This window comes from Salvelinus alpinus, chromosome 16 (assembly GCF_045679555.1).
Source record: "Salvelinus alpinus chromosome 16, SLU_Salpinus.1, whole genome shotgun sequence".
Lineage (NCBI taxonomy): Eukaryota > Metazoa > Chordata > Actinopteri > Salmoniformes > Salmonidae > Salvelinus > Salvelinus alpinus.
The window spans coordinates 25,613,399-25,631,602 of NC_092101.1; the positions used below are offsets into that span (position 1 = coordinate 25,613,399).

Consider the following 18,204-nt stretch of genomic DNA (forward strand, 5'->3'; position numbering starts at 1 on the left):
AAGGGATAAAGGATACAATACCGCTTTATCTCTATGTTTTAATCTCATCAACAATGCTGTCCTATGTTTACCTTCCATGATGTCATTAGTTCTATAATTTCATGCAAGATTAGGCATGTAATTATGTGTTAAATATGAGAGGTGAGCAGATCACAGGGTTAATGAAGTCAGCTTTGCTAATGGGAAACTATGGACACAGCTAATCATACTGCTGAAATACTAGGAGGCAACAGGTTGCCCCTTTAAAACAGGATGCATTGTTTTCTACATTTGCTCTGACTCAACAGCAGGTATATAACTTGCCTTGTGGGTACACATTGTCAATGTGTATGTTGGTCTCATGTAACTAACCCCTCTTAATGAACAATCCTACTTTCATAAAGACAGAGGTCATATGCAGGACTGTCCCAAACACACTGCTAGATCCTCCTATGTGCCACATCTGCGGGCCTTGGTGAGATCCAGCACGTAGTTAGTTGAGGATAGTGCAATAATCTGTTCTCATTTCAATGTGTCAGTGCTCCAGAAGGCAGTATTATCACGTGTCTTGGCTAAAGACACAGTGACACAAAGGTACGCCCCCCTGAATCTTCTCCCAGACATCCCCTGATGAGTGTGTGAAGCCATCTAAATAAGTGTTTATTTAGAGAGAACCCTATTGAATGTAGAGACTGTAAGATTACATGTACTGCTTGGTTTGAAAGTTAACAAACCATGAGCATTCCCAAGGTTTGATAAACATACAATGTCTCTCGATTTCATATTTATATCCAATTCTCATTAAATAAATTACCTCTATTTAAATTTGTTGAATCATAACAGCCAAAACAATTGATTGATATTGAACATTTGGTCTGGTACAACAAAGATGTTTATAACCCACAGTAAAATTGATGTGCAAGTAAAAACTGCACCAATAGTCCAGATGTTGCTAGTACTTTGCAAATGGTTAGAATGCAGGGTGAGGCATTGCATTTTCTACAAGGTGACTGGAAGGCCAAAGTTCCAGCTTGGCAACCATGCTTTTGTGTAATGGGTATTTCCATCGAAAAGGACTCATGAGCACCAACATGTGAAGTTCATAGGAGCCTATCAAATTGGGTGTCAAATGAAAGCTAAGAATCTATGTTTTGGGGAAATGAAGGCATAGATACATGTTTCAACCATTTTCCATAAAAAAAATGTGGCATGAGTAAAGACTTTGATTTGTGGATAAACAGATGGAAAAGAGGTATTAGAAACATCTACCAGAAAGTCTTAAACGGTATCAGAAATACATCAAAACACAATAATGTTGACATAAAGACCCTTGCCAACTATTATCAACACTTATATTTCGTTTTGGATCATTTTTTACCTTCTGTACATTTACAAAAGATTGCCTTGTGCCTTTATCTTTAAGATAGCTTCAAATGTTTCTCTCAGGAGGAGGGAGGATAATGAAAGTTCACACACATAAGAAGCAATGGTAGACCTACCAATTAGTTATAGTGATTTCACTGATATCAAATTTGTTTATAAATTAAGTAATTAAAACTCGTAATTCCGTTACCAACAATTGGTAACGGAATTACCCCAAAATCTGTAATGGAATTACTGCAACTGAATTGGCTACAAAACCACAGTTGGGTCAACCGCTAGTGTCGTCCCTTCTACTGGCATACTGTTATATTCAGCTGATAACTGTTTTCTTTCTGTTTGTTGTCTGGTGGTCAAACCAAGAGTTTGGACAACCCCTCTCTCTCTCTCGCGCGCTCTGCCTTTCTCTTTCACTTTCCATTTACTGCAACCAGCATCCTCACCCACTGAGCACCGACCGACACCGGACGTCCATGGACGTAGAAAAGTAGTTGAAATTGGGTCAGTCCATCCTGGCCTTGATGTTAACGTACACAGACGGACGAACCTGGACCAAATCTGGACCTATCATAGATGTATATTTCACAAGTTTGGATAGCACAGTACAATAGAGTACAGTGAGTAGAGCACAATAGAGTACAGTCTAATGCAATACAGTAGTAGAGTAAAATACAGTACAATACAGCACAGAAAAGTAGAGTATAGTACAGTACTCTACTGAACTCTACTCTGATGTGCTGTATTGTACTGCACTGTTGTCTACAGTGATGTCCAAATTTGTGAAACATGAAGAGAATGACATTCATATCTATAATTATTCATATCCATAGGGCGGCAGGTAGACTGGGGGTTAGAAGCATTTTGCCAGTAACCGAAAGGTTGCTGGAGCGAATACCCTAGCCGACAAGCTAAATATCTGTCATTCTGCCCTTGAGCAAGGCAATTAACCCTAATCAACCCAGGGTTGCCGTAGATAATGGCTAATCCCATGGCTGTGACCCCACTCTCCGAGGGAGTCTCGAGGGGAGTAGGACATGCAAAAAACACATTTCCATTTCACACCTGTACAGGTTACCCACTTGTACATACAGCGAAACAAGACTATATAAGCACCCCCTAATTATTTATTATGCATTTCTGTGTAGTACAGATCAGAGACCCATTATATAATTCTGCTACCATAATTCCGTTACTCTAATTCCATTACCAGATGTAAATCCACTTCACTTACTGTAGTTCAATAACCTATTTTTTTTTAAACTCAAGGCGCCATGTCATAGCTGACACCCCATTCTTTCTTCAGACATCTGTGAATCTCACTCAATTCAGAGCAGATATTTAAACAGAGTTTTTGGAATATGTGTTTGCATAAAAACCTGAGGGAGATTTTACTGTAATTCTGTTACTAAAGTTTCCATTTGCATAGTTCTTCCATTAAATTAGTTTTTGTAAATTTTCTGTGGAAATTGTTAAGTATTTCTTGTGCATAGAGTTCTATGGTTTGTTCAACTTTGAAATCAATAGTTTGTTTGGCATTCATTTTAAAGTGAAAAGTGAAAAAACTGAGTCAAACGTAATTCCGTTACTGTGGATTTGGCCTAATCTGTAATAAAAGCCCCAGCAGTTACAGCCTACTTCCTTTTGAGTCCCCATTTGTTAAATGGTTTATCATCATGTATAAGTATTGCAGATTGCTTTATAGTTTACACATTCTGTAAATGTAAGAGTTCTGAGCCAGACAGATGAAGGCGAGAGAGACGGTGAAAATCTAGCTGTGAGCTCTACAAGGACTTTAGCCCAACCAGCAGGAATCTACACTGTCAATCACCAGTAAAACCTGTCCACTCTTGAGTTAGATCTACCACGTCTGTCTCTGCAGATGTCTGCTCTACTATTTTATAGACATTGGCGATTCCCCCACAACGTGGCCAAAAAAGGTATCTCAGATTGTTCTGGCAATAGCTTACTTTTAGACATATGCTTTGGAACAATATACTCTTGAAACATGTACATTTTTCACATTTCATGCACAAAAGGACTCCATCCTTATCTGTGACATCCACCACATTCTGCAGCAGTCTCAGTCCACACTTATTTAATATGGCTTATTAAACCCCCCTCTTCATTGTGAAAATTCACACAACATTGAATTCCCCTGACACAGTGTGGAAGCAGGGTCGTTGCACATGTCAACAAATAACCCAGCCACAGGAGCACACCTCTGGCAAATACAATTACATGCATCTGAAAACAGAATGCATTACTTTGCATTGGCACATGAACTGTTATCTCTCCTAAATATGCAGCCAGAGATCCCATGTGTGTACATGCGTGCTTTGACAGACCCAGAGGACTATGGAGGGGTTAATGAAATATTTACCACAAAGTCTTATCCCATGCCTTTAAGTTACAAGACACACAAACACACACACTGACACGCATGTGTGCACACACACACAAACAAAAGTATTTTTTAACCTTATCTACATAATGAGTGGATGTTTGTGTATTTTTTTAAATCTCCTAATCTAAGGCAACCAAAAGGGGCTGGGCAATCTTACTACTTTCCTTACTATGCCGAGCAGTTAGAAATTTTCCCTGAAAACACCAGTGCAACTACGTTGCTAGGGGGCTCTCCATCAATGACAATCAACAGAGGGAAGTTGGGGAGGAGGCACAGGGTAGGGAGGCTTTGAATGCCTCTTGCCTCTTACTGCTGAACAGTCGGAAGGGATCAATGCTGTTGCAGGTCCTCTCTGCCTGGAAACCTCATCATTATTCCACCAGCCTGCCGCTGTAGCTCGGACTATGAATAGTCAATAACAAATGAACAGGCAGGAAATGAAGTGCCAGACGAGTGGGCTTGACGCACACAGGGAGGCGTGTGTGCCATGAACGCTATGCGTGTGTCTCAGGTGCATAAGTGCTGCTGCTGCTCCCGCTCCACCTCTCCGCCTCTGTGAACTTCAGCTCTTCAAACAGTCCAAGGATTATTTCTACCTTCACTTATCCCAGTGGACGGTGATTATCCCAGTGGATGGCGAGTGGCTCTGAACTCTGTGGGAAAGTGGCTTTTCCTTTCTGCAGAAGTTGAATGGGATTGATTTAGTGAGAAAACTCTTGTCACTTGGCTGTGGGGTGTCCTGACCAGGCTCTGTGGGGGTGGCACTGTCAGGACAGACGTGTGAAGACTGAGGGGCATATGGGTCACTGAGTGTGTGTGTGTGTGTGTGTCTGTCCTTGGAAGGTGGTCTCAGCAGCCCTGTGTGACGCCCTCTGTGAGTGGTGGTGGGCACAGAGTGTCCTCAGGGAGGATGTTTCTCTGGACAGGAAGTAAAGGAGCTCAGGGATCAGGAGGTGAAAGAAGGTACGGTACCCTTAATATTTTACACAACACGAAGCATCATGGGAAAGATGTATGATGCACTTGTGAAAAGTTTATTTTTTTGAAAGTCAAATAACAGACAAAACTTAACTTGTGCACTCAGCTTTCAGCAACAATAATTGTGTATAAAAGGGAAAAGCTTGTCAGTTTGTATTTGTAAAAACAGAAAGTGCTTTCTCGTACAAAAGATCTAAGGGACAATAACAACTATTACCATTTTAGCCTCCAGACATCTCATTATCTATAGGTCTACCAGTCATCAGTATTATTCGCTATGACATTTAGACTATTCACATTATTCATGAGGGAAAATGTATCACATGATCAAAGTGAAAAATGTGGAAAATAATTGATTGAAAGCGTTACATGTTCATGCCTAAGAGAAGAGAGTTAAATACATACCCTTAAAATGCTATTGATTATGCCAGATGGCCTCATGACACATTCCCGGTAAATGTTAAAAAAGAGCTTTTAGGGGTGGAATTACTTGTCACTGTGTGTTTACAATTCTGTAATCCCTAACTTGGTGTGTGTGTGTGTGTGTGTGTGTGTGTGTGTGTGTGTGTGTGTGTGTGTGTGTGTGTGTGTGTGTGTGTGTGTGTGTGTGTGTGTGTGTGTGTGTGTGTGTGTGTGTGTGTGTGTGTGTGTGTGTGTGTGTGTGTGTGTGCGTGGGCCTGTGTGTGTGTGTGTGTGTGGGCCTGTGTGTGTGTGTGGGCCTGTGTGGGCCTGTGTGTGTGTGTGTGTGTGTGTGTGTGTGTGTGTGTGTGTGTGTGTGTGTGTGTGTGTGTGTGTGTGTGTGTGTGTGTGTGTGTGTGTGTGTGTGTGTGTGTGTGTGTGTGTGTGTTGTAATGCATGTGTCAGGACTATTTATCAGAAGGTTCGGGAGTATGACGTGCTAGACAAGAGGAAGACAGTGACAGCACTGAAGGCTGGGGAGGACAGAGCTATTCTCCTCGGACTCAGCATGATCCTTTTCTCTGTGATGATGTACTTTGTGCTGGGCATCACCATGGTGCGCTCCTACTCAGACAGGTAATGTGCGCTCACTCACCAAGTCACTCACAACGTCCTGATGTTTGTTTTTCCTTTTGTATCGGCTGTTAGATGCTCATCATGTGCCATCATGTGTATTTTACTTTTGCTATAAGGATAATGGCTCATATGCCATCTGAACTGTTACTGAACCACACCACTTAGCCAAACTGTGTTAATGTCAGTCAGGCTATGATGTAAAGTGCATGGGAATCTTTATAATCCCCCTATATTAGCCCCTCCCCAGGAGCTAATACTCAGGAGCTAAAACTGTGCGTCCCAAATGCTGTTGATATGAGCCATGACTAGCCTTTCAAAGCATTTCATGGCTACAGATGTGAGTGCTTTGGGGGGATAGTCATTTAGACAGGTTACCTTGGCATTCTTGGGCACAGGGACTATGGTGGTCTGCTTGAAACATGTAGGTATTACAGACTGGGTCAGGGAGAGGTTGATAATGTCAGTGAAGCCACTTGCCAGCTGCTCAGCACATGCTCTGAGTACACGTCCTGACAATCAATCTGTCCCTGCGGCTTTATGAATGTTAACCACATCAGCTACGGAGAGCGTGATCACACAGTCCTATGGAGAAGCTGGTGCTCTCGTGCATGGTTCAGTGTTGCTAGCCTCGAAGCGAGCATAGAAGGCATTTAGCTCATCTGGTAGGCTCGCGTCACTGGGCAGCTTGCGGCTGGGTTTCCCTTTGTAATCCGTAATAGTTTGCAAGCCCTGCCACATCCGACGAGCGGCAGATCCATTGTAGTAAGATTCGATCTTAGTCCTGTATTGACATTTTGCTCCTTTGATGGTTCGTTGGAGGGCTTAGCAAGATTTCTTATAAGAGTCCAGATTAGTGTCCCGCTCCTTGAGAGCGGCAGCTCTAGCCTTTAGTTCAGTGCGGATGTTGCTTGTAATCCAAGACTTCTGGTTGGGATATGTACGTACGGTCACTGTGGGGACGACTTCATCGATGCACTTATTAATGAAGCTGGTGACTGATGTGGTAAACTCCTCAATGCCATCGGATGAAACCTGGAAAATATTCCAGTCTGTGCTAGCGAAACAGTCCTGTAGCTTAGCATCCACTTCATCGGACCACTTCCCTTTGAGCGCGTCACTGGTACTTCTTGATTGAGTTTTTGCTTGTAAGCAGGAATCAGGAGGATAAAGTAATGGTCAGATTTGCCAAATGGAGGGTGAGGGAGAACTTTGTACGTGTCTCTGTGTGTGGAGTAAAGGTGATCTTGAGTTTTTCGCCTCCAGTTGCACAGGTGACATGCTGGTAGAAATGAGGTAAGACTAATTTCAGTTTTCCTACTGTATAAAACCACCAGCCACTAGGAGCGCTGCCTCTGGGTGAGCATTTTCTTGTTTGCTTATGGCCTTATACAGCTTGTTGAGTGTGGTAATGACAGCATCCGTTTGTAGTGGTAGGTAGACTGCTACGGAAAATATAGATGAAAACTGTCTCGTAAATAGTACGGTCGAGTTTCCCCGACGCTGCCATTCTGTCCTGCCGATGTATAGAAAAAACAACTAGATTTATATTTTCCATGTCCTTGTTCAGCCACGACTTGGAGAAACATAGGATAGTTTCGTCAGGTATCCCACACGCCGGCCTCTATAACGCTGCCTCTTCCTTCTTCGAGTGCTCATCCCGAGGCTGGTCCGGGCCTGGTCCGGGCCTGGTCCGAGCCTGGTCCGGGATTTAGCAGTATGTCATTCGCCTCTGACTCATTGATGTAGTCGAGGTTAGTGATCGCTGTTCTGATGTCCAGAAGCTCTTTTCGATCATAGGAAATGATAAGAGGAAACATTATGTACAAAAAAAGTTAAGATCAGCACAAAAGAACACAAAATAGCACAATTGGCCAGGAGCATGTAAAACGGCTGCTATTCCCCACAGAGCTTTCTATTTGGATTCAGTGAAAAAGGCTTTCAATTTCAAAGGCAGTGCAACATTCATCCAATAAGAGAAAGTGAAAATTAAGTTATTCAAAATAGATTACATAGATATTCAAAAGGGACACACGCTGCTGGATTACTAAGATCCATTTCCAAATATCCATACATACACTATAAAGCATACTGGGCTATTCAAAAGGTTAAGAGACTTTGGAATTCAGCTGAAGATAATCACTATAATCTGCTATTTGCTAGTGTGGTCAATAATTTCTCCCTTTTCTACTATTCAACTGATTCACAGTCTGCTTCACATCATGCAGTCCCTTGCAACTTCCTACAAAATTCCTCCTTTTTCATTAAATCCAATGTTATTCATTGTGTTGTTGGATACAGTTGTTTTTGATGTTGAACTACTCTTGTGTGGCATCCAAACACCAATATTTGGAAAGGCACCTGGGTAGAGCTACAGTTGAAGTCAGAAGTTTACATACACTTAGGTTGGAATCATTAAACTCGTTTTTCAACCACTCCACAAATTTCTTGTTAACAAACTATAGTTTTGGCAAGTCGGTTAGGACATCTACTTTGTGCATGACACAAGTAATTTCTCCAACAATTGTTTACAGACAGATTATTTCATTTATAATTCACTGTATCACAATTCCAGTGGGTCAGACGTTTACATACACTAAGTTGACTGTGCCTTTAAACAGCTTGGAAAATTCCCGTAAATTATGTCATGGCTTTAGAAGCTTCTGATAGGCTAATTGACATAATTTGAGCCAATTGGAGGTGTACCTGTGGATGTATTTCAAGGCCTACCTTCAAACTCAGTGCCTCTTTGCTTGACATCATGGGAAAATCAAAAGAAATCAGCCAAGACCTCAGAAAAAGAATTGTAGACCTCCACAAGTCTGGTTCATCCTTGGGAGAAATTTCCAAATTCCTGAAGGTGTCACGTTCATCTGTACAAACAATAGTACGCAAGTATAAACACCATGGGACCACACGGCTGTCATACCGCTCAGGAAGGAGATGCGTTCTGTCTCCTAGAGATGAACGTACTTTGGTGCGAAAAGTGCAAATCAATCCCAGAACAAGAGCAAAGGACCTTGTGAAGATGCTGGAGGAAACAGGTTCAAAAGTATCTATATCCACAGTAAAACGAGTCCTATATCGACATAACCTGAAAGGCCGCTCAGCAAGGAAGAAGCCACTGCTCCAAAACCGCCATAAAAAAGCCAGACTACGGTTTGCAACTCATACCATTTAGAGAAATGTCCTCTGGTCTGATGAAACAAAAATAGAACTGTTTGGCCATAATGAGGAAAAGGAGTGAAGCTTGCAAGCTGAAGAACACCATCCCAACCGTGAAGCACGGGGGTGGCAGCATCATGTTGTGGGGATGCTTTGCTACAGGAGGGCCTGGTGCACTTCACAAAATAGATGGCATCATGAGGAGAGAAAATTATGTGGATATATTGAAGCAACATCTCAAGACATCAGTCAGGAAGTTATAGCTTGGTCTCAAATGGGTCTTCCAAATGGACAATGACCCCAAGCATACTTCCAAAGTTGTGGTAAAATGGCTTAAGGACAACAAAGTCAAGGTATTGGAGTGGCCATCACAAAGCCCTGACCTCAATTCTATAGAAAATGTGTGAGCAGAACTGAAAAAGTGTGTGCGAGCAAGGAGGCCTACAAACCTGACTCAGTTACACCAGCTCTGTCAGGAGGAATGGGACAAAATTCACCCAACTCATTGTGGGAAGCTTGTGGAAGGCTACCCAAAACGTTAGACCCAAGTTAAACAATTTAAAGACAATGTTACCAAATACTAATTGAGTGTATGTAAACTTCTGACCCACTGGGAATGTGATGAAAGAAATAAAAGCTGAAATAAATCATTCTCTGTACTATTATTCTGACATTTCATATTCTTAAAATAAAGTGGGGATCCTAACTGACCTAAGACAGAGAATTTTTACTAGGATTAAATGTCAGGAATTGTGAAAAACTGAGTTTAAATGTATTTGGCTAAGGTGTATGTAAACTTCCGACTTCAACTGTATACGCAGGTCAGTAACTATTTAATTCTAACCCATACCCCCACCCCTAACCCCATGTCATGTAGTGTGTGGACGGAGGAATCCAGCTGCACTGTGCTCAACTCGACCATCATGGCGGAGATTAACTGTACCTACAGCTGCGGCTCAGAGTGTTGGAAAAGCTCCAAGTACCCGTGCCTACAGGTGTTTGTCAGTCTCAACACATCTGGGAAGGTTGTCCGACTCTCCCACAACGAGGAGGCACAGGACACCAACCCAAAGGTGAGACAGAGGACATGTGTCACGTTTTGACCATAGTTTTCTTTGTTTTAGTGTGGTCAGGGCGTGAGTTGGGTGGGTTATCTATGTTTTGCAGTGGCGTGCCGTGGGCCTGGGGCCTAGGCCTTCAGTGAGGTACTACACAGTCCCACCCGAATTAATCCACCTCTTATTACCATCATTATGCCATGGCTCTAGACACTATACATTTAGACAGAAACGCAGTATAACCAGGCGTTGCGTCACCTTGAAATTGACAAATTGACATTTTTGGGTAAACAGTGTTTAACAGACAACTCAAGTTTGCAAAGCCAGTGTGGCTCCAAACACCAAATCGATCACTTGCAAATAATAGGCATTCCCAGCAGTACAGTTTGCAGTGCTTCTCGGAGCCTGTGAGCAATTGACAGCGCTCGTAGTTGAAACTTTGAAAGTGGCGAGCGAACGAACCTTTCCCGCCTGTGACAGGCTTTGTGGCGTCGGGCGACCTCTCCTTACAATGTCTAACTTTTCTTGAAAAGTTCGTCTTGAGAATGGCGTTATAATTATATCCTCGACCAAATCGATATCTTCTCCTCCTTCCGCCATTGTGGGTTGAAAAAACAGCTTAGTAGAACGCGAATTAATTCGTTTATCAAATTCAGTTTCCTAGATCTGCATAGACCTGCCCATAGGACCTGCCTCTCAATATTGGTAATCCAATCAAAAGACGTGGACGCACTACGCCTGCTAGCTGGCTCCTGTGTAACACTGGAGCCAGCCAGCAGGCGTATAATAGCCAACTCTAAAGCTGATTGGTTGACACAAAATTTTAATTTCCATTCACTTTAAGCTACAAGCGCCCGCACTGTTGATTCTGAAGGCCTGAGGGCAGATTTTAGACCCCTGGCAACACATGATGGCTGAATATGATTGGATAAAAGATCTAACATAAAGACCAGCCCTCCAAATCTCAACCTGGGGCTGGAAGCAGTGCAACCAAGAGGAAATCTATGAAATGAAGAGTATAACTCTTACTCTGGGGAATAATTTAATACATATTTGTGGGAAAATATATTTAAAAAAATATATATATTCTGATGATGTTTAGGCCAGCAGAGAAGGCCTTGCAGGCCCTGACGGCCCACCACTGATGTTTTGTGTTTCTATGTTGGGTTTGTTGTTTGGCCTGATATGGTTCTCAATCAGAGGCAGGTGTTTGTCATTGTCTCTGATTGGGAACCATATTTAGGTAGCTTGTTTTGTCTTTTGGTTGGTGGGTGTTTGTCTTCCGTGTCAGTGTTTGTCGCCACACGGTACTGTTTCGTTTGGTCATCGTTTATTGTTTTGTTTAGTGTTCTGAGTTTGAATTAATCGTCATCATGAACACTTACCACGCTGCGCTTTGGTCCGATCCTTCTTCCATCACAGACGATCGTTACAACATGCTTAAACGTAACATTTCTAATAGTAAGCCTTTATTTCACTGTCCTGCTTCAGCTACAGTAATATATGCCTGGTTTTACAAATTATGTGGTAGCAATGTGCAATCAAATGATTCAACATAAATAGTAAGTACATAATCAGTGCTATAAAATATGTATCTACCATGTAATTAGTGTAACAATGAGAAAACATTATGGTTTAATCCACCCTAATTCACTACAAATAAATAACTTTATCACAATGCACCACATGAAAATAATTATAATTAGGTCAATTAATGATTCATTGATGATAAATGATTAGGCCTGTATTTAATTGTGAATCTGCACAACATTAACTTAAGATGACTCCCCTCAACACATTACTTGAGGAGAGGGGAAATGGAGGAAAAATCATTGCAGCTGAATAACATTTCTAGAAGTAAAATTTCAAGTCAACTCATCCAAGACTCGTAATGAATCTGTCTTTGTTCTCTTAGTGCTTCTATGTGCCCAAATGTCGGAAGGACTACAACGCGATGCACACCGTAATCATGAACATCTCGGAGCGTCTGAAAACACAGCAGCAGGTGTTGTGTTACACGGACCCAGGTGAACAGCAGGAGAGTGCTCTACTGACACGCATCTATGGCCGAGTGGCAGTATTCCATTCACTCTTCTGGCCCACCTGCACCCTCATTGGTGGAACCATCATCATCGCCATGGTGAAGCTCACCCAGTACCTGTCCATAATGTGTGAACAGGTGGGCAGGATCAAAAGGTGAGCGACAGGGCACATAGGACAGGGGCCAGACTACAGTAGCAGCACAGCACTGGTCTTCATTCGCTCCCTAGGAACCTTACGGATACTCTTTGTGTTCCATTTGCGCTAAAGAGAGCTGAGAGCTGAGTGATAGAGTGACAGGGAATCTGGGGGGTTATATTCCTCACATGATTCCTCTGGTTTGTCTGAGGAAAGCAATATGACTGATGTGTGCTCCCGGCAGCTGTGGCAAGGCAAGTGAAACTCAATGACTTTGGGGCACACAGATTTTGTCCTGGAATCCCTTTTATGCACCTCTACAAGTGGTACAATCATACGAGGTGATTGCTTTAAAGAAGTGCCCAACAATGGACCTGATCTGCCCTTGAATCCAAGTCAGCTTTGGTGATCCATTCACAGCGTGACGACAAGGCAGTGACGACAAGGGAGTTTGACCGAGACAACTGTGTTGAAGCCTTCCCCAAAATACATCCAAACTTGGCTCCTCATGGTACTGGTGTTGGGTAGAGGGTTAGACAACTCCAGGCGGCTGGGACGAGTCCAGTCCCCTGAGCAAGCTGTTGACTATCTATGTTATACTCCTGGGTCTGTAGAGACTTCATTCCAAGCTAACAGTTCAGTATGGTGTAGCAGTAATCACATATCACAATAGGTGTTAGTCACTAGGACGCTTAAGTACAATGCAACTTCCCAGGGCAAGTGGTTAATACAAAATGCCTTAATTTCAGGTCCCAACACTGTGGTAGATTGCTCAGAGTTTCAGAAATGAATTCTACAGGACTTTCTCTGAAAGGGGTAAACATACTGTGAGGCCAACTACGTTTTCAGGGCCTGGAGCACAAACCCATAATGGATGTGAGTCATGGTGTGTTTTACCACAAATATTTACTGAATGATGATTGATTGAACACATTCAGACCAAACTAGATAAAAATGCCAATATTTCATTCTTGGTTCCATAATCACTATTATTAGTTTGTTATTATTTTGCTGTCACAATCATCAGCAGTTTATCCATGTCTATAATGTGCTACGCTATTGACTGTTTGACTTGCTTTCTTATCAATTAATGCAAACCAATGTAAATGCAATTTTGTCTTGCATTCATAAATTAAAAGGCAAACTCAGCAATTACAGTACTTCCCTGGTTTGGATTTAGTGATTGGGTTGGTCAAAGTAGTTAAAAGGTTCAAGAGATGCATAATAAACTTAGCCTTAGTATAAGAGCAATGTTCATCACCTGTGAAACCAAGTAGAATGTACTTGTATAATGCCTTATTTTATGATTGATAGTGTCTAGGTGAACAATTCATGTCTTTCCTCCCTTAACCCTACAGTCTACTTAATAATGCAGGTCAGCTGATGTTCTTTTGAAGCACAGGTCGGTCCTTGGGATTTACTCTCTCCTCAGCTCAGCAGTATTTCCAGATAGACCATTTGATTTGACCATCCCGGAGAGACGGATTTGCTGTGAATGGTACCTGAAGTGTCTTCAAAGGGTACCTTATTTAAAGTGCAATCAGCTGACTAGCTGTGATGAATCTGTAGTTGGGGAGTAATCAGTCACTGGGCCTGTACGTGCCTTCCACAGGGGGTTGGACCCAGCTCTGGTGACAGTAATTCCTCACAAATAGACCCTCTGAAATCTACCTAGCTATGTTGGTCAGAGGGACAATTTTCAGTGTAGTGACTTTAATAGGAATGATTAAGAAAAGGAAATGCAGCCTAAGTCTGAGTGCTTGGTAGATTGAGAGGGAGAGAGAATGGTAATATGGTATAATGTCATTGACAGGGGATAAATGCCCTGACTGATGCAGACGGTGATATGTTCCCACTTCTTGTACGAGAGAGAGAATGGTAGTAAGGTACAATGACCATGTAATTTCCTTTTCTTTTCTTTTTTGTCACAGGACAGACAGTCCTGCTGAGACCCAGAATGTGCTGTGGGGATTATAGAGTCTGTGAAATGAGACACTATTCAAACCAATGCAGTCATTTAGACCACATTTTATACTTTCAATCAAAAAGTCCCAAAAAATAACAAGAATACAATGCATTCAGAAAGTATTCAGACAGCTTGACTTTTTCCACGTTGTTACGTTACAGCCTTATTCTAAAATGTATTTAAAAAAAAAAGTTAACTCATTAATCTATACACAACACCCCATAATGACAAAGCAAAAAGCATTTTTTAGACATTTTCGCAAATTTATATAAAAAAAAAAAACAACCTTATTTACATAAGTATTCAGACCCTTTGCTAAGAGACTTGAAATTGAGCTCAGGTGCATCCTGTTTCCATTGATCATCCTTGAGATGTTTCTACAACTTGATTGGAGTCCACCTGTGCTAAATTCAATTGATTGGACATGATTTGGAAAGGCACACACCTGTCTATGTAAGGTCCCACAGTTGACAGTGCATGTCAGAGCAAAAACCAAGCAATGAGGTCAAAGGAATTGTCCGTAGAGCTCAGAGACAGGATTGTGTCGAGGCACAGATCTGGGTAAGGGTACCAAAAAATTCCACAGCATTGAAGGTCCCCAAGAACACTGTGGCATCCATCATTCTTAAAGACTCTTCCTAGAGCTGGCCGCCCGGCCAAACTGAGCAATCAGGGGAGAAGGGCCTTGGTCAGGGAGGTGACCAAGAACCTGGTGGTCACTCTGACAGAGCTCCAGAGTTCCTCTGTGGAGATGGGAAAACCTTCCAGAAGGACAACCATCTCTGCAGCACTCCACCAATCAGGCCATTATGGTAGAGTGGCCAGACGGAAGCCCTTCCTCAGTTAAAGGCACATGACAGTACGCTTGGAGTTTGCCAAAAGGCACCTAAAGGACTCTCAGACCATGAGAAACAAGATTCTCTGGTCTGATGAAACCAAGATTGAACTCTATGGCCTGAATGCCAAGCGTCACGTCTGGAGGAAACCTGGCACCATCCCTACGGTGAAGAAATGGTGGTGGCAGCATCATGCTGTGGGGATGTTTATCAGCAGCAGGGACTGGGAGACTAGTCAGGATCGAGGCAAAGATGAACAGAGCAATGTACAGAGAGTTCATTGATGAAAACATGCTCCAGAGCGCTTAGGACCTCTGACAGGGCCGAAGGTTCACCTTCCAACAGGACAACGACCCTAAGCACACAGCCAAGACAATGCAGGAGTGGCTTAGGGATACGTCTCTGAAAGTCCTTGAGTGGCCCAGCCAGAGCCCAGACTGAAAATAGCTGTGCAACCTGACAGAGGTTGAGAGGATCTGTAGAGAAGAATGGGAAAAACTCCCCAAATACAGGTGTGCCAAGCTTGTAATGTCATACCCAAGAAGACTCAAGGCTGTAATCGCTTGCAAAGGTGCTTCAACAAAGTACTGAGTAAAGGGTCTGAATACTAAAGTAAATGAAATATTGAAGTTTTTTTAATTTTTAATACATTTGCAAAAATTTCGAAAAAACTGTGTTTGCTTTGTCATTATGTGTATTGTGTGTAGATTGACGAGGGAAACCATTTGATATTTTTAGAATAAGGCTGTAACGTAACAAAATGTGGAAAAAGTCAAGGGGTCTGAATATTTCCGAATGCACTGTATATCTACTGTACAAAATAAAGCTCTTTCTATGTTAATGATCGTAACATGGCTCTGTCAATGACATATTAGCTCAGAAGAGTGAGACTTAAAGGATGTGTTTTGATACATCTGGTTTTTGGCTATGTTGAACATTTCTTATATGTCACTGTGAATATGGAGTAACATAAAAGCCTTCTAGAAGAGGACCAAATGGCTCTTCAGCTCAGTTTTTTTTGTTGCATTGAAACAGATTAAATATCAATACAGATTTATGTTATTCCTGCTTTTACACCTATCTTTATTTTCTTACTGTAGCTGAGAACAGTGGTGGATAGAGGAGGCTGAAGGGATATGAGGACATGGTATTGAAATAATCCTCATCAGTGGCCATTGTGTCAACTACCAAGGCCAATGCAAACAGCACAGCTCTAGGAAGCTGGAGGAAACTCAGCACTTCCTCTCCTCCCTCCCAATCAGCGGAAGAGAAGTTAAGCCAGTGCGAGACTTGCTTGCAAATGTCCACTTCCTCTGTATTACCATGGGAACACTGTGTTTACTTGAGCTTTTTTCCTTATCTTTAAAGGAACCTGTTTAAAATCCAGAGTGTTATGCACTTAGAAGCCAGGGGGGAATTTAACAGAGGGTAGATAGAGGATAGTGGGGAGGGTTAGCATAACAACAACTCATTTCATATTTCTAATGGTACTTCAGTCTAGAGAACATAATTATCATGAAAACACGTCCTCGTCTCTCCTCCTAAATTGAACATATGGCACTCTCCAAGCTCAGATACAAACCCCTCCACCCCCTGCATGTCTCTTGGATACAGAGACCTTGGTTCCGGCTCTTAATGACTTAGTGTTTGTTTTACAGGACCCACTATGCCTCTGTGTCTTTCCCTTCACCTTGGTGATCAAAAGTGTCCACAGTTAAACAGAACTAGCCGAGAGGTCACACGTATCACCGGCAGCTGTTTGCAGGTCTGTGACTATGTATACAAATGCCTGCTGTTGTATTGTTCGTTGACCAGTGTAGACTAGTGATGGCCCCCTCCTACAAAGGACTTATCAGGTGCATGAGGCCTCCATGGAGCTCAATGTGACCATCGGGCACCCTCTGCTGTCCAGACAAGAGACAGCTATACTTCTTACATAACAATTCACATAGCTAGCTAAATTCCTTATCCATATCTAAAATAATACTGGAGGTATTTTGGTTGTGAATCCTGCCCATGCATTTAGGACAGTAGTTCTAATATCTGATAAAGAAATTACATTGATGTATTTCCTTTTTATGTTGCACTGACAATATCTCTATAGGCATCCTTGCTCTTTCACCCTCATTCCCCCAACAATCTATGGTCATTCCCCAAATGGCAACTTTCAGTTTTGGTAAAATCATAAGTATTTTACCCAGACAGTAGATATGAAACATCTCTTTGTCAGGTTCCTGAGGTCACCCTTTGCTTCAGTGGGAAAATATTCTAAACTCTATCAGGGATTTAATCTGTCCAGCTGGCACCAGGCCCAGTACCCTCATGCTCTGTATTTACTCTCCCTTTAAGAAAAAGTTAAACTCTTAGGAGACTTCAAAAGCATTTTTCAACAAGAGAGAATCATATACATTACTAGGAGGTTGCCTGGAACATCTGGGTATCTGAAACGTAAGTTATCTATCGTTCAGGAGTGATTCATCAGTGGTTTCCCATTATGAATAGGCTATTAGCCAAACTAAATCCACAAGCAGATGGTGAAATGATACACACAGCCCATGTAGATCATGACAAAAGCTTGTTCCAACCTGATTTCCTGGGACTGCGGGTCCTGTAGTTTGAGGGTTCTTTAGATGATGGATGGATGACTCTCTATGTAGACAAACACTGGATGGAGAATGATTACTCTTTGCAGATTTTATGATGAACTGACCACAGCTAGAGCAGCAATGCATTAACTCAACTACTTCCTTTTCTCTTTCAACAAGTAACAAATATCTTACCGATCAGAATAGAGCAAAGTAGTTGCTATGTAAATAATCAATTAGCATTACAATCCCAAAAAACGGATTCACCATATTTTAGAACTACACAACATTTAGAAAACAATGTATCCTATTAAATAGTCATTTCAATCATCCATTCAGAAAACCTAATCTTTGCCATTCTTTATCTGATCAGTAGAGGGGGTAAAAAACAAAGATATTTGAGGCACATATTTTGGCTTCTAACCAAGTTCAACATTTCACCAGAGAGATGCTTTATTTTTCTCACTGCTAAGTATTAGAACGGTTATCATGCCTGCAGGGCACACTGTAAACCACCATATTAACAGGGAACACAAGTTGGTCAGCTGACCCTGTCATACAATGTGCCCATACACACATTCTCTCACACACATACACTCCCCAATGCAACTCCCAATCCCCCACCAAGTCTCTCAAGCAAATA

At 42.1% G+C, this 18,204-nt stretch overlaps 1 protein-coding gene across 2 annotated transcripts in view; it reads left to right on the plus strand.

The window, feature by feature from the left end:
- The window catches only part of s100p (S100 calcium binding protein P), a 28,827-nt gene extending 15,493 nt beyond the window's left edge, over positions 1-13,334 (plus strand). For both annotated transcript variants that reach the window (XM_071345581.1, XM_071345582.1), the window contains exons 2-5: positions 4,607-4,726; positions 5,606-5,776; positions 9,816-10,011; positions 11,912-13,334. In XM_071345581.1, the coding sequence (XP_071201682.1) occupies positions 4,607-4,726; positions 5,606-5,776; positions 9,816-10,011; positions 11,912-12,196 (772 nt within the window). In that variant the 3' untranslated portion in view covers positions 12,197-13,334. The remainder of the gene's footprint in view (positions 1-4,606; positions 4,727-5,605; positions 5,777-9,815; positions 10,012-11,911) is intronic.
- Positions 13,335-18,204: the final 4,870 nt, after the last annotated feature.